Raw genomic sequence first — 13,089 nt, forward strand, 5'->3', positions numbered from 1 at the left:
CGCTGTGACGTAATCGGTCTACAAATGCGGCCTCAGGAGGATGCAACCCATGAATTTGGACATGTCCAGAGTATAATCGCAGCCTTTGCGGTTAGAAAATTGCACTTGATCATGTCGCGATATTATCGCAAATGCGATATATCGTTCAGCCCTACTTAAAATGGTGTCGTCCCCCCCTCCCCCAGTTTTCCTTATTGGAACTTACTGGAAAGAGTAGTTTGAACATATTTGACACAATTTAGTTTAATGAACTGTGTCCAGCTTTCAAAAGGGGGCCCTGTTATGTTTTTCATTTGTGGATGCTCATATTAAACACGTTTCAAGTAATGAGGTCCGTGCATGTAAAAGTAATCACCAAAGCTCTTTTTTGCCTGTTTTTGTCTCTGTGTGATGTCACTGAGAATGAATATCCCTGCCTGGTCTGTGGTCAGCTCAGGCTTATAGATCTGACCCTACCCACCTGCTGTTTAAACCATCTCTATATTTAAGGGGGCTTAAAGGCCCAGTTTGAGATAAATGAGGGTTATTTTGAACTCTGAAATCACGCAAAGCTACTTTAATAGAATCCTAGAATAAACATAATAAACTGAAAATAAGCCTGTAGTATCTTCTCTTGAGACATGATGTCTTTATAAATGTTATAAACAATCCAAACAAACATGACTTACAAGTGACCTCATGGCTCCTCATAATTGCTATATTTTGTAGTTAATTTGGTAAAATAAATACTGTGGGCTTGGCAACGTTTCTAAAGGGCAAAAAGAGGGCAACAATTCAACAACATATTAGTTTAGTCTTAAATTAAGATATTTTGGTTCCCCACTAGAGTTTGAGCTCCACCATTTACCACGTACAAATGGAAAATGAAATAGCTGCAACAATTTATTGAAATTTGTGCAAACATACATGGAAATAAAGTATAAAACAGAGTTTGTGCAATTCTAACATCCTTGAAGCTCCACTTTTGGTGTGACCACCTCTGTTCTTCAGCACAGTCTGAACTCTTTTAGGCAGGTTTCTTGTCATTTCCTTAAGTAGTCTTCAGGAATAATTCTGCCGGTTTCTTGAATGACATTCAAAGCTCTCCTTTGGATGTTTCTGGCTCTAGGGAGGCCAATCCATGACTGATAGTGCTTCATTGTGTGTTTTTCTATCCAGGTATGCTTTACTGCATTGGCAGTGTGTTTGGGATCATTGTCATGCTGAAAAATGAAGCTAATGGCAATCAGATGTTTTCTAGATGGTATTGCATGGTGAATCAATCAATGGTCCTTTTCTCTGTTCATAATTTTATGGATTTTGACAAGATTTCCAACACAAATAACTGAAATGCAACTAAAACCAAGACAGAGCCTCCACTGTGTATTACAGATGGTCATAGACACTCACTGTTGTACCTCTCTCCTGACCTTCTACATACACATTGATGATGATTTGAACCAAAAATTTCAAAATATTTGGATTCATCGCTCCATATTTTCAGTCCAGTTCTTGTGTACATATCTCAGCCTTTTATCCTTGTTTTCTCTCCTTAAGAATGACTTGACAGCCGCCCTTCCACTGAGATGATTTCTGATGTGGCCTCAGTGAACAGTAGATGGATCAACTGAAGGGCCAGATACATCTCTCAGATCCTGCGTCAGGTGTTTGCTGGAATTTTTTCTGTTTCTTAAGGAAACTGTTCATCTGCTGTATGTAGTTTTTTTTTAGCCTTTTTGAAGGTAGTAACGTCCAGCAGAACCAGACTCAGGAAGGGGCAACCAGTCATGGATTACTCATTTACAGCTGATATTAGCTCTCTGTTAATATATCAGCTGAGCATTATTTGAACTGTAGCAAAGGGCATTAATTAATGCTTTCATAGTCCATAATTATGATGTGGGCCTATGATCTGTTATTATTATTATTGTACTTTTAAGTAACTTGGTCAGTGCTGCGCAGCAGATAAAAGCACATAAACCGATGCTGAGCATGTGCATCAATGGTAAACACAGATGCCTTTATTCATCACCCTAACAAAGAGGTCACATACCTCTCAGAGCGCTTACCTTCATCACAGGAGCGCTGCACAATTCTGCAGAAGATGAAGCACAGCGAGGTGAATTCTTCACTCCTGCATTTCATGTGACATCATCTCTGTGAGTAATACAGATGTAATGAGAACTGAACTGTCTGTTTGAAAGAGAGGTTGAATACAGCAGAAAAAAATGAGGCACATGCATCACTTTGTGAAGTACAAACAAAATTTGAAAGGTGACGCACAGCTGGAAGCAGCCTCAACTTTGTAAACCTCATTCATCTTGCTCCCTTGTTTTGGGGCTCCAAAAAAGTAGGAATTACTTTTACTCCGGGGTGTCTTACCTTGGCTTTTCAGCTCTGGAGCACAACAGTGAAATGTAATTTTAATGATTTAACAGCTGGCGTTATATTTTGCAGAATATTTCAGTGTGAAGATGGCAAAGTGCACATCTCCATCCTTACTTTTATATTGAGACAATCCCTGTGACAGCTTAACGACCTCAGTCTCAGTTTTGCTTTAAGTGTAAAAGTGAGTTTTGTTTGACGTTGTGAGTTTTGTTTCACAATAAGCCCGTTAAAATGAGGAGCCTGGGAAATAAGATATCTTGATAGGTTTCTCATAGTATCACAGAATGAAAGAGGCTTAGATACAGAAGCATTCACTCTTACATGGTGCTCACTGATGTGCTGAGGCAATTAAAAATAACCACAGAAGTAAGCGACTAAACCTTTTTCTTAATAAAATTCTCTTGCATGGTCAGATGTGCCATTCACAAAATTTGATGTTCGCAAGATCAAGAAAGGTTTAAACCAAGTCTCAGAGAAACTCAGCGTAGTACCGAGAGCTAATGAGACTTTATTCTTTGTTCTTCTACAGCAGAGAAGTCAAACTCGTTTCACACTGTGGGCCATGCACAGCCCACTTTGATCTTAAGTGGGACGGACCAGTGAAACTCCTATTTCTGTCAGCGTAAAGAAGTTTAATCACACATTTAATCCCTGAGATATTTTAATTTTAAAAAAGAAGTGTAATTTCAACAATATATCTCAGTTTTTCTACATGATAATGAAACGCTGCTTTGGGCTTAAATTGTAAGAAATACACATGTAAAATTACAGAAAAAGTTCTGTTAGCTCATTGCGACTGTTAATTCCAAATAAATTCATAATGGTTTATCTAATTATTTACGTTGGTGCAGTATGACTGGAGGAAGCTGTAAAACTTATGAAAACACATCTAAAAGTCTAAAATGTATGCCCTCCATAACATTTTCCAAACCCTTCCAGTGGGTCAGATTGGAGGCTTTGGTAGGCCGATTCTGGCCCCCGGGCCTTATATTTGATACCCCCGTTCTGAAGTGTTGCGGTTTCAGGTCAGAAGGCAGCCTGTTTTCATTCCCAGTGCTCAGATTCTTCCAGGTTTTTTTTTGTTTTGTTTTTTTTTTAAAGCTGCTGGTCTCTCAGAGATATGCCCAAGGTGTATTTTGGCTTCTGCTGGAATACCAGGGGTCACCATAATGGTGACACCCAGCTCGTCACACTTGGATGCTTGTTCAGAACCCCTTGACATTACACTTACGCTACCTTGGGTATCCTTGAGCCTAATTTTTCATCTTGCAAAGTGATTCTTGTTAGGAGCATTAACAGATCGGGGTTATTACACCAAAAAGTAATGCATTACACATAACTCGTGACTTTTTAAAGGTTAAAATGCTATGTTACTTAATTATACCTGTAGAAATTAATTAGAAACACCACTCATCACATTAATTTTGTGTTATTTCGCATAACCACCTGAGATGCATTGGCACACAATTGCCGTTTAACAATATGAGCCTTGTTCCACACACTGGCATCCTGGCCTATCCTAATGAGGACACACACACACACACAAGGTCTTTTTGTAAGTGTTTAAGAATTCACACAAAGCCGAGGGCAAAGTTAAAATGCAGCACTTCAAAGAAAAATGTTACGGCCACAGTGATTCTGTGATAGGAACAGGTGCCGTAACTGCTTTTGTTGCCTGTTGAAAATGAAGCTTTAGATGCTTGGCTGGGGTCAGCATATACTCTGACATCAGTCTGAGTTCTTCACTGCTCACTTTGACAGCATGCTGTCGAAAGTACTGTGCGAAAAATGAAAGCTGGACACCGCTCTGCTATTTTTCTTCCCCTACTACATCAGCTGAAGTCAGCTGATTGTAGCCCAAATGCACAGAAAAAACATTACCCTTGATTTTGTTTTATCTGAGTACTCATCGTGCAGATAATTGAAGAACTTGCGGAACCAGTTGAAGGTTTGAATGGGTGAGTGTGTCGGAAAGGGATAAGTGAGGGATTACTGGCTAATATGATTACTTGATTTGTTTTTACAGTAATGCTTTGGATTACTGTAATGTGATTGGAGTAACTTTGTGTCCTAACATAGCAGGTTGAGGCACTAAAACCTGCTGTGCACATGTATTTTCATTGCTCTGTGGTTCTTAGGCTTGCACATTGGCAGTATGTCATTCGCTCTCAAAGTGTGGGTCATACTGAGATTCTATTTTGACATATTTTGGGGTTTTGTGACACTTTTAGTCTCATGGAGTGTAGCTGTAGTAATGTGGCTTGGCCACTACCCTGCTACAAGTAGATAATGGCACAACCTTGTGCCAGACCTAGACACCTTAGTCTTTATCAGAGGCATGAAAATTGCAAGTTCAACATCACCATTTAAATTAGCATGTTAACTTTGTGCGAGTGCTTTTTAACCTATTATGACACAGTCATACTTGGAAAAAATATTTACAAGACATTGTGAAACGAACTTGTGATCGCATTGCCTTTGAAGACCACTCGCAGTCAGTTGCTGTCTTTAAAGCAACTTTGGTACATCAAGAGAGCACTAAGAATCAGTAGGAATCAGTCTGCAGCTAAACGGAGTCCAGTTGGCAATTACTTGCAATCGGCAATATGAAAAATGGCAATTATTTGAGATAAACTGGCAAAAATCAAAACTAAAAAATGAGTAAACAAATATTAACATAGTTGCTGCAGGACAACATTTTGTCCTGACAACCTTGTTTTATATAGAAATAGAATAGATAGAAAGGTTCATGGTCAAGTTCCATACTGCAAAGAGATGTGTCACAGTACAAGGTCATCAGTGACCAGGCACAGTCAGTTATAGACTGATTCCGTAACATTTGGGGTTAGATACAGGCTTATGGTGACATTGGAGCAACATCCACCTCTTTCTATGAATTGTTTTGCCACTTTTAGCACCATGAAATGAAAAAAGTGCATAACAGAAAAACCATAAAACCATAACACATATCATACGTGCTTTAGCATGGAGCTAAAATACACCCAAACCCCAGTGGATGTCAGTTGCATAATGTACATAATGTGCTGCATGTTTTATTTCAGCATACCATCCTGCGAGGTTTACTTGAAAGGGTACTCTTGCATGCTCCCACTTCACTCTAATGCTCACGTACTATTTTTTTTAATGCTGACTGAATAAAATATAAATCACCTGTCAAGGTCTCATTTCAGCTGACTGCAGATTTTGAACTTTTTTAGTGACCATGGACTGCCAAACATTTCTGTGTAGTCTGTTTCATTTCCCAGGTCAATAAGTCCTGTGTGTCAGTCCCAGACTACAGAATTAAAATGCGTAAATCACAACAAAGGCTTCGGTATAAACAACGCATCACATTCCAATTTAGTTTTTCTTTTGATGCCACCCCTCCTAACTAATTCCAGGCTCTCCCGTTGCATTTCCTGTCAGAGCGAGGTTTCACCTCATCCTCTGTGCATCTTGGGTAATGGACTACCTGTCAGCAGTCAGTCAGTATAATGACATTCAGCACTGCAGCACGTCCTCCACTGTCCATTCCAAAGATGAGGCCTCTCTTCATTTCCTCTTTGGCTCACCAGAGTTATTATTACTTGGCTTTGGTGTTTCCTCTGACGACTTTCAATTATCCTCCCTCTCGCTTTTCCTACAGTACAATGAGGCTGAGCTCACCACGCAGTATAACTGCACTCGTGTCTATTTGTGTCTGAGTCTTCAAATCCCCTCATGTGAAATCTCTAAAAAAATAAGAGTTTTTTAGTGGAACAGTAAAATATACACTGTGAATAATACAACAGCCTGAACTGAAGACTTGAGATATATCTGTTCTGAATTTATTACATAAAATAACTTAAAATAAAAAAACAAGATGCTATTGTCCATATTTAACGAAATGTTATTTTTTTTAATCTCTTTTCATACCTTTTCTTTATATTTGCGAGTGGGGCAGATTAATAATGAATCACAACTGAATATGCTGAAGCACATTTGCAAACATCAGATCAGCTTTATCTGTTTTGTGTTCGTTTATGTAAACCCTTAATGATTTTAATTTCGAGAATCTCATCTGTTTCTGCTCTGCTTCACATTCACACTGATACATAAAACTATATGTAAGCCTTTCAGATCCCCTGGGCAGATTAAATATTTCACTGAGTGAGAATTGGGGAGAAAAACTAAGTGCAAACCCTGCAGTAAATGAGCCATTTTTCAATTGATAATGAACTGTCTGAAATCCAATTTTTACTTAATTAATACATAAATTGGGCAAAAAATGGTGACTGTGGCACTCTTGTTCAAGTTTAAACATGCTATCCTACATGAAAACTCCCAGAACATAAACGTCTTACTTGTTAGGGTTCGTTCATAGAGCTTAAATTAAATATAAGTACTAGAAAAGCTCCAATAAAGCTTAGTTATAACAACAAAGTAGAGAAAAGCTGTGTTGCTGTGACAAAACAAATTTCCCACGTGTGGGACTAATAAAGGTTATCTTATCTTATCTTATCTTATAACTTTTTGTTTTATGACAGAAGAAGGGTCTTCACAAGTTATCAGAAGGAAGTAGTAACCAGGGCTTGGATCAAAGGCAGGCCTGTATTTGTTTTTAAGGTTTTTTTTAATAAGTAGTATATTTCACTAAAAAACTTTCCATTTGCTTTGGTAAAGTTAATGCATGTACTGATAAAACTGCAGAGCGCAGTAAGTCACACATAATAAAGATCAGTTTGGATCTCTGTAGAGATCTTACTTTTGCCAGAGAGCAACCCAGAAACTGCTGCACCCATGTTCTCACAGTTTACTTAAACTGACACAGACATGAACAAACATTCATTTTGTCTGGCTTTAATTTGTTTGCATCAACCACTTCCCAAGTGTTTATTATTATTAGAGACACAGCTTTTAACTGGCTGCAGTTATTTTATTTGAGGAAATGCAATATGCAAAACAAAGTCTAGTTAAATCTGCACTGTACACACTGGTTTGTATATGTTAGTTTTAAAGAGTCCCTTCCAAATTTGTCCTTTTTTGGCATTTTTATTTATTAATATTCATAAATAGCACAACAGTATTATCAGTTTTCATAGTAAGAATGCTACCATGTTACCAAAGGTACGTATTTACAAATCCAGGACATGGAGAGCAACATCAGCGATCTTCCCATGTTGTGTCCCCCAGGTCAATACTAAGTTTGTTTTGTTGTAATATCCATAAGCTCACAAGTAAAGTATTGGGCTGTATTGGGTATTCACATACTAAACACAAACTTCAGCTGTCTGTAGTTTGCTGATATGCAGTATAGGAAAGTAGATCTTAAAAGAAAATTCTGGTTACATATCAGAGAATTAAATTTGTGTGCTACAAAATTAAATGTATGTAAACAGGTATTTCCCGTGTTTTGGGTGCCATTGCTGCTTGATCCTACATGAATTCAGTAACTAAGCTAATCTTATTTTTAGCGACTTACAAATGCTGTAAAAGGACCTGTTGTCTAAATCAAAAAAAACAAAGCTATCCCTTGAACCTTTTAGACTACACGCCTGGTTAACTAGCTGCAAATAAACAAGCGGAGGAGGCAGCTAACATGCGTCAGACTATTATGATTTTGTTATGAAGCTTAAATATAGACATGCGTCAATTTATCAGTTTGATTTTTCTGGATAATTTCCCCACAGAGCCCAGTAAGAAAAGACATTAAGTCAGCAATGCATCTCCGCACCACACCGGAGTCATTTAGTGAGCATTGCAGTCCATAAGAAAACATTCACAGCAACACTAGTGAGTGCTGGCAGGCCTGTAACTGACACGATAAAGATGTTACTTTTCTGCATGGCAGAGTTTCACAACTCTGATGACATACAACAAACTATTCATCGAGCAATTGTTATTTCAATTATTGCCTGATCTGTTTATCCAAAACAATCCTTTCATCACACTTCAAATAGTGTCTATAAAAAGTGCCGTCATGTTTTCACCTGTTTACCTTCTATAGATAGAAATAGTTTCAAAGCCGAGGTGTCTGCACTTTGCCTGATTTTTATGGGATCGGTTGACACCCAAAATACAGAGATTATACATCTGTAACATCAAACGTGTACTGACGCATTCATATTTTAGGAGTTCAGTGTCAGTTTTGAGGTAGTTGCCAAATATTTCCACTCCTTACTTATGTGCCTCTGCTTTTCACTCGTGCAGGAAAGGGCAGCAGCTGGAGCCATCGGACCAGTACATTTTGAACAGGCTTGATGGCGGGCGGAGCATGTTAACCATCCGCAACATCCGGCAGGGTGATGGAGGCACCTACTCCTGCAGAGCCACCAATAAGGCAGGATCCCAGGAAAGAGAGCTCTTCCTCAAAGTGTTTGGTAAGCATGCAATCTGAGTAAAATACTATAGTTGTATAAGATACAGTTTATTTATCCTAAATTTTCAGATATTAATCACAACTATTAAAAATAGTGCAAATAATGTCAAAAAGATTAGTAAAAGAAAATATACAATAATATAACAAGATAAAATAGATCCATAAGGTAAGAGGCACTGTGGATCAAAATCAAAATATAATAAGACATGTTCAAGAAATATGAAGGTTTTAGAACAATATATAAAATATTAATAAGGTTTAATTAAATTTAATTTTCTAATTTTCTACAGACACTGGCCACTTTATTATATACATCTCTTCAACAGTGCTCATAATTACGGGTACCACTCCTGTCAGTTAAAAAACGGAAACTACAGACACCTCACCAAAACTGGACAACAGAAAACTATAAAAATTGTCTTAATTTCTTCTCCTGGTAGAGTCAGTCTTTGGTCGACTCACATGAAAGTGTGGTTCTGTCCTGCCTCATATCAATAGTTCAGTCTGTTGGTGTGTAATGGTTTGGGGGACTTTTTCTTGGAACATTTTAGTGTTATTTGAGCACCAACTGTACTTTCAAATAGCCTCCACAGTCACCAGATCTTAATCCAGTAGAGAACATTTGTGGTGGAACAGGAAATGCTATCATGTCAACATGGACCACAATATCTGAAGAATTTCCACTACCTTGTTGAATCTGTGTCACAAAGAATTAAGGAAAATCTGAATTAAAAAATGGGGTCCAACCCATTACTATAATAAAGTGTAAAGTGGTGAGTGTAAATCATTTATAAGATAGCTGAACTGAAGTGGTTCTTGAAAGGCCATTGTAGAGCATTATTGGGGACCATTTTCTGTAGTCCCAATATACATCTACCCTCATTGTGCTGGGACAGCAGAAAAATAGAAATATCTCAAAGCCTGGAATAATGAAAGGGAAACTATCTGCATGAACAGATAAGTGTAAGAAAAACCACGTTGTTCCTTCTATCTCCCCAAACCAGGACTAACATAAAAAAATCCCTTCCTATCACTTTAAAGGGTTTGTTTTCTTTTTCCATTATCTGTTATTTGGTGCCCCACCAAAGACTTTAAATGTAATAGCATTACCCATGACAGTAAACAGTGTTTTATGTTGATCCATAAAGCTTTATTGTAAGGACATCCACAAATTCCATTTTATAAAGAAATGCAGAAAAAAATGTCCAAATATGACAGTCGGCCCACACCAATAACAGCTTTATCAAAGTGATATATTTCTGTTGAAAAATAAATATTTCATTTATTGCTTCATATTTCAATTACTGCGCTCCTCATAAAAAATTTCAATTTATATTTTCATAAACCTGCCAGCTATTTCCTCACAGATCGACGTGATAGCGCTGCTTCTAGCTCATGAAAATGTATGGAGATTTGTGCTCAAGTCATCAACATCCTTTGGAGATGTGAAAAGCGCTTGTTCTTCAAAATGCACATTTAAATGAAGAAGTTAAGGGGGTGGGAGGAGTTCTGCTTCCAGGCCGTGTTGTGGGAGAACGCAGTTGTAAGTTAGTTTTATTACCCTTGACAGCACAGGCAGGAGGAAAACAGGAATTTTAAGTTAGACAAGGTGTGTGCAGGTGTGTATGTGCGCTTCACTCGTGTTTAGGCACTGTAACCCATTGTGAGCCTCATCTTTTTCTGTGGCACTTTCACAGATCTGTTTGCACATGTTTGTTGTTAGGTGTTTGCTTTTATACACTCTAAGATGTTCACATCTGGGGGCCTCCAGGAAACATAGTGTGTCTTTTGGCTGCTCTGTAAAGTTGCAAGAGCAGTCCATGAGCTATAAAAGGCTGAAGCCTGCAGTCTTCGGGGATTATGTCAACTTGTCCTGCTTTTCAGGCAATGAGTCATTTGTTGCTGTAGAAGAAAATCCATACTATTAAGGAATAGCTGCATGTACTTGTTAGACATGCTAGAAGAGTGGCTCAAGGGATGCTTGGTTGGTCACTCTATTACTTTAGTCTGGACTGAAATATCTCAACAATTTCTCTGTGGATTTCCATTTACTTTAATGACTTTTATGACTTTGTTGGTCCACTAACTTTCCTACCCAGCAAATATTGTTGAGAAGATATTACAGATCACTTTGGAGAATTCTAAACAACACTGAGATTTGGTAAAAAAAAAAGTAAAACCTGAATGCTGTCTTCATCAGTTTCGTTCAAAAATAGTCTAGAAAACATATCTTAAATTCTATTAAAGAATAAAACGGTGTATTTTATCAACAGTTCTACTATGCCAACAATAGAAGAGAAGAGAATAGTCTTTTATTTTCATTGTACATTTAAAACCAAATTGTGGGTGCTCTACGGCAACTATGTAGGAATAAAATATAAATATCAAACAAACAGGAGATTAGAGCTTAGGCCATTCTTGCCATCAGGCCCGCTGCCCTGCTAATGTTGTTTCCAGTGACAGAAGCGCATAATGACATGAGATTTATAAAACTAAATTTGTTATTGTTTAAAAAATGACTTTCAGGGCTAGTCGACATTATATGTCCACATTCTAACATTTCACAACCAAATAAGATTTTATTTAGTGGGGACAGGTTAATTTGAAACTCTAAATTGAAAAGAGGTGTGAATGTGTCTGTGTGTTAGCCCTGCGATAGACTGGCAACCTGTCCAGAGTGTACCCTGCCTCTCGCCCTAAGACAGCTGGGATAAGCTCCACTGCCCCCCACGACCCTGAAAAGGATAAGCGGAAGCGAATGGATGGATGTATGGATAAGATTTTATTTATTTAATTTAGTAAAAATGCCAAGCTCTTTTTTGAGAAAAAAAAATCATGAATCACTTCTTCTCTTTTGTTGCGGAAAAATAATTTAAGCATTGAAACCAAACAGATTTTCTGAGATTTATTGAAAGAAAGTTAAACCCTTGCAAAGGGATCAATACAATGCAAACAGGGTTTGTACCAGCGTTGACCAACAGGTAAAATAATAACAGCTCCTTTAAAGCCGTTGTGCGGATACAATCTTTGTCTATTCAGTGGTTCAGAGTGAAATCCTCGCCATCATCTAGGCACCAGCTTGATAATGAAGTGTATCATGGCCTTGAGCAAATCTTAAAGTCATTTGTTTTCCCGTCTTCATACACTCTTTCGTTATACAAGAAATTTACAATTGCATATCAATAGTACGCAGAGGTTAGATGAGGTGAAACAAAAATTTTCCATCACACATTTCAACCAAATTTAGAGGTAAAGGGTGCTTCTTTTTAAAGGTTATAACTAACTGACCTGATTAAGCCCAACACCCCCCCCCCCCACCCCCCCCCCTAGGTAGGTTGGATCCCCAACCTGCAGTCAAACCCCCCCCCAAAAAAACACACAACCATACGTTCGGATCTGCTGAGAGTTTCCTCTTTACTAATTATCTACCACCATTATGTCAAAATGTAAATCCATCAAACCTGCAAAACTAATTGTGTTCCTTTCAGATCTGCTTTTTTTTTTTCTTTAATGGCTTTTAGCAAATGTTGTTGCTAATAGCATGAACGTTTGTGTGATGGTGATTGTTGTACACCTACTAACATCTGCATGTTGTCAGAGCCAACAAACAACTGTTTCACCCCTTATATCAAGACACTCCTAAACCAAAGGTTCTGTGACACATTCTTATTTTCAGATGAAAGTAAGTTCAGTATTTTAGGAAATCAAGTTCTTAAAGTCTGGAGGAAGAGCAAAGAGCAGAATCCAAGGTGTTTGAAGTCTACGGTGAAGTCAGTGATGAGTTAAAGCATAGGTGTCAAACTCTGGCCCGCGAGCCATACCAAATTATTATTAGAGCTGGCCTACTGGTATTATACAACTAATATATATATTGTTTAGTATTAAGCTTTCCTTGTTCCATATTCTGTTTTTCAGCAAAACTTGTTTGAGTCCATTAGAAGAGATTCATTCTTAAATCTGGAGGAAGATTTTTTTTTCCAATAAATATTAATGTTAGCCCGCGACCTTGTTCCAGTTTTGAATTTTGGCCCACTGTGTATTTGAGTTTGACACGCCTGAGTTAGAGTGACATGTGATCTGCTGGTGCAGGTGCTGGCAGATGGACTGCTGTGTTTTATCAGGTCCAAAGTCAACACTGCTGTCTACCAAGTGATTTTAGAGCATGCGGGCTTTGTGGAGATGCCAATTTCTTATCACCTGGCACAGTGCCGAAACTACTACCAAATTATCTGCTGACCATACTATTACTTTGCTTGATTGGCCAGCCACCTCGCCCGACCTGAACACCACAACCCAGGCTTCAATAACACCTCAGAAGTGCGACAGGCTTCTTTTTATATTGTATAGAATATATATGTATATAT

General features: G+C 38.0%; 1 protein-coding gene across 3 annotated transcripts in view; it reads left to right on the forward strand.

Moving 5' to 3' along the window:
- Positions 1 to 13,089, forward strand: part of ncam2 (neural cell adhesion molecule 2) — a 424,645-nt gene that overhangs the window by 322,026 nt on the left and 89,530 nt on the right. For all 3 annotated transcript variants that reach the window (XM_005747333.1, XM_005747331.1, XM_005747332.1), the window contains exon 7: positions 8,557 to 8,726. In XM_005747333.1, coding sequence (XP_005747390.1) covers positions 8,557 to 8,726 — 170 coding nt within the window. The remainder of the gene's footprint in view (positions 1 to 8,556; positions 8,727 to 13,089) is intronic.

Source organism: Pundamilia nyererei, unplaced genomic scaffold, assembly GCF_000239375.1.
Source record: "Pundamilia nyererei isolate P.nyererei 1_Seehausen unplaced genomic scaffold, PunNye1.0 scaffold00194, whole genome shotgun sequence".
Taxonomy (NCBI): Eukaryota; Metazoa; Chordata; class Actinopteri; order Cichliformes; family Cichlidae; genus Pundamilia; species Pundamilia nyererei.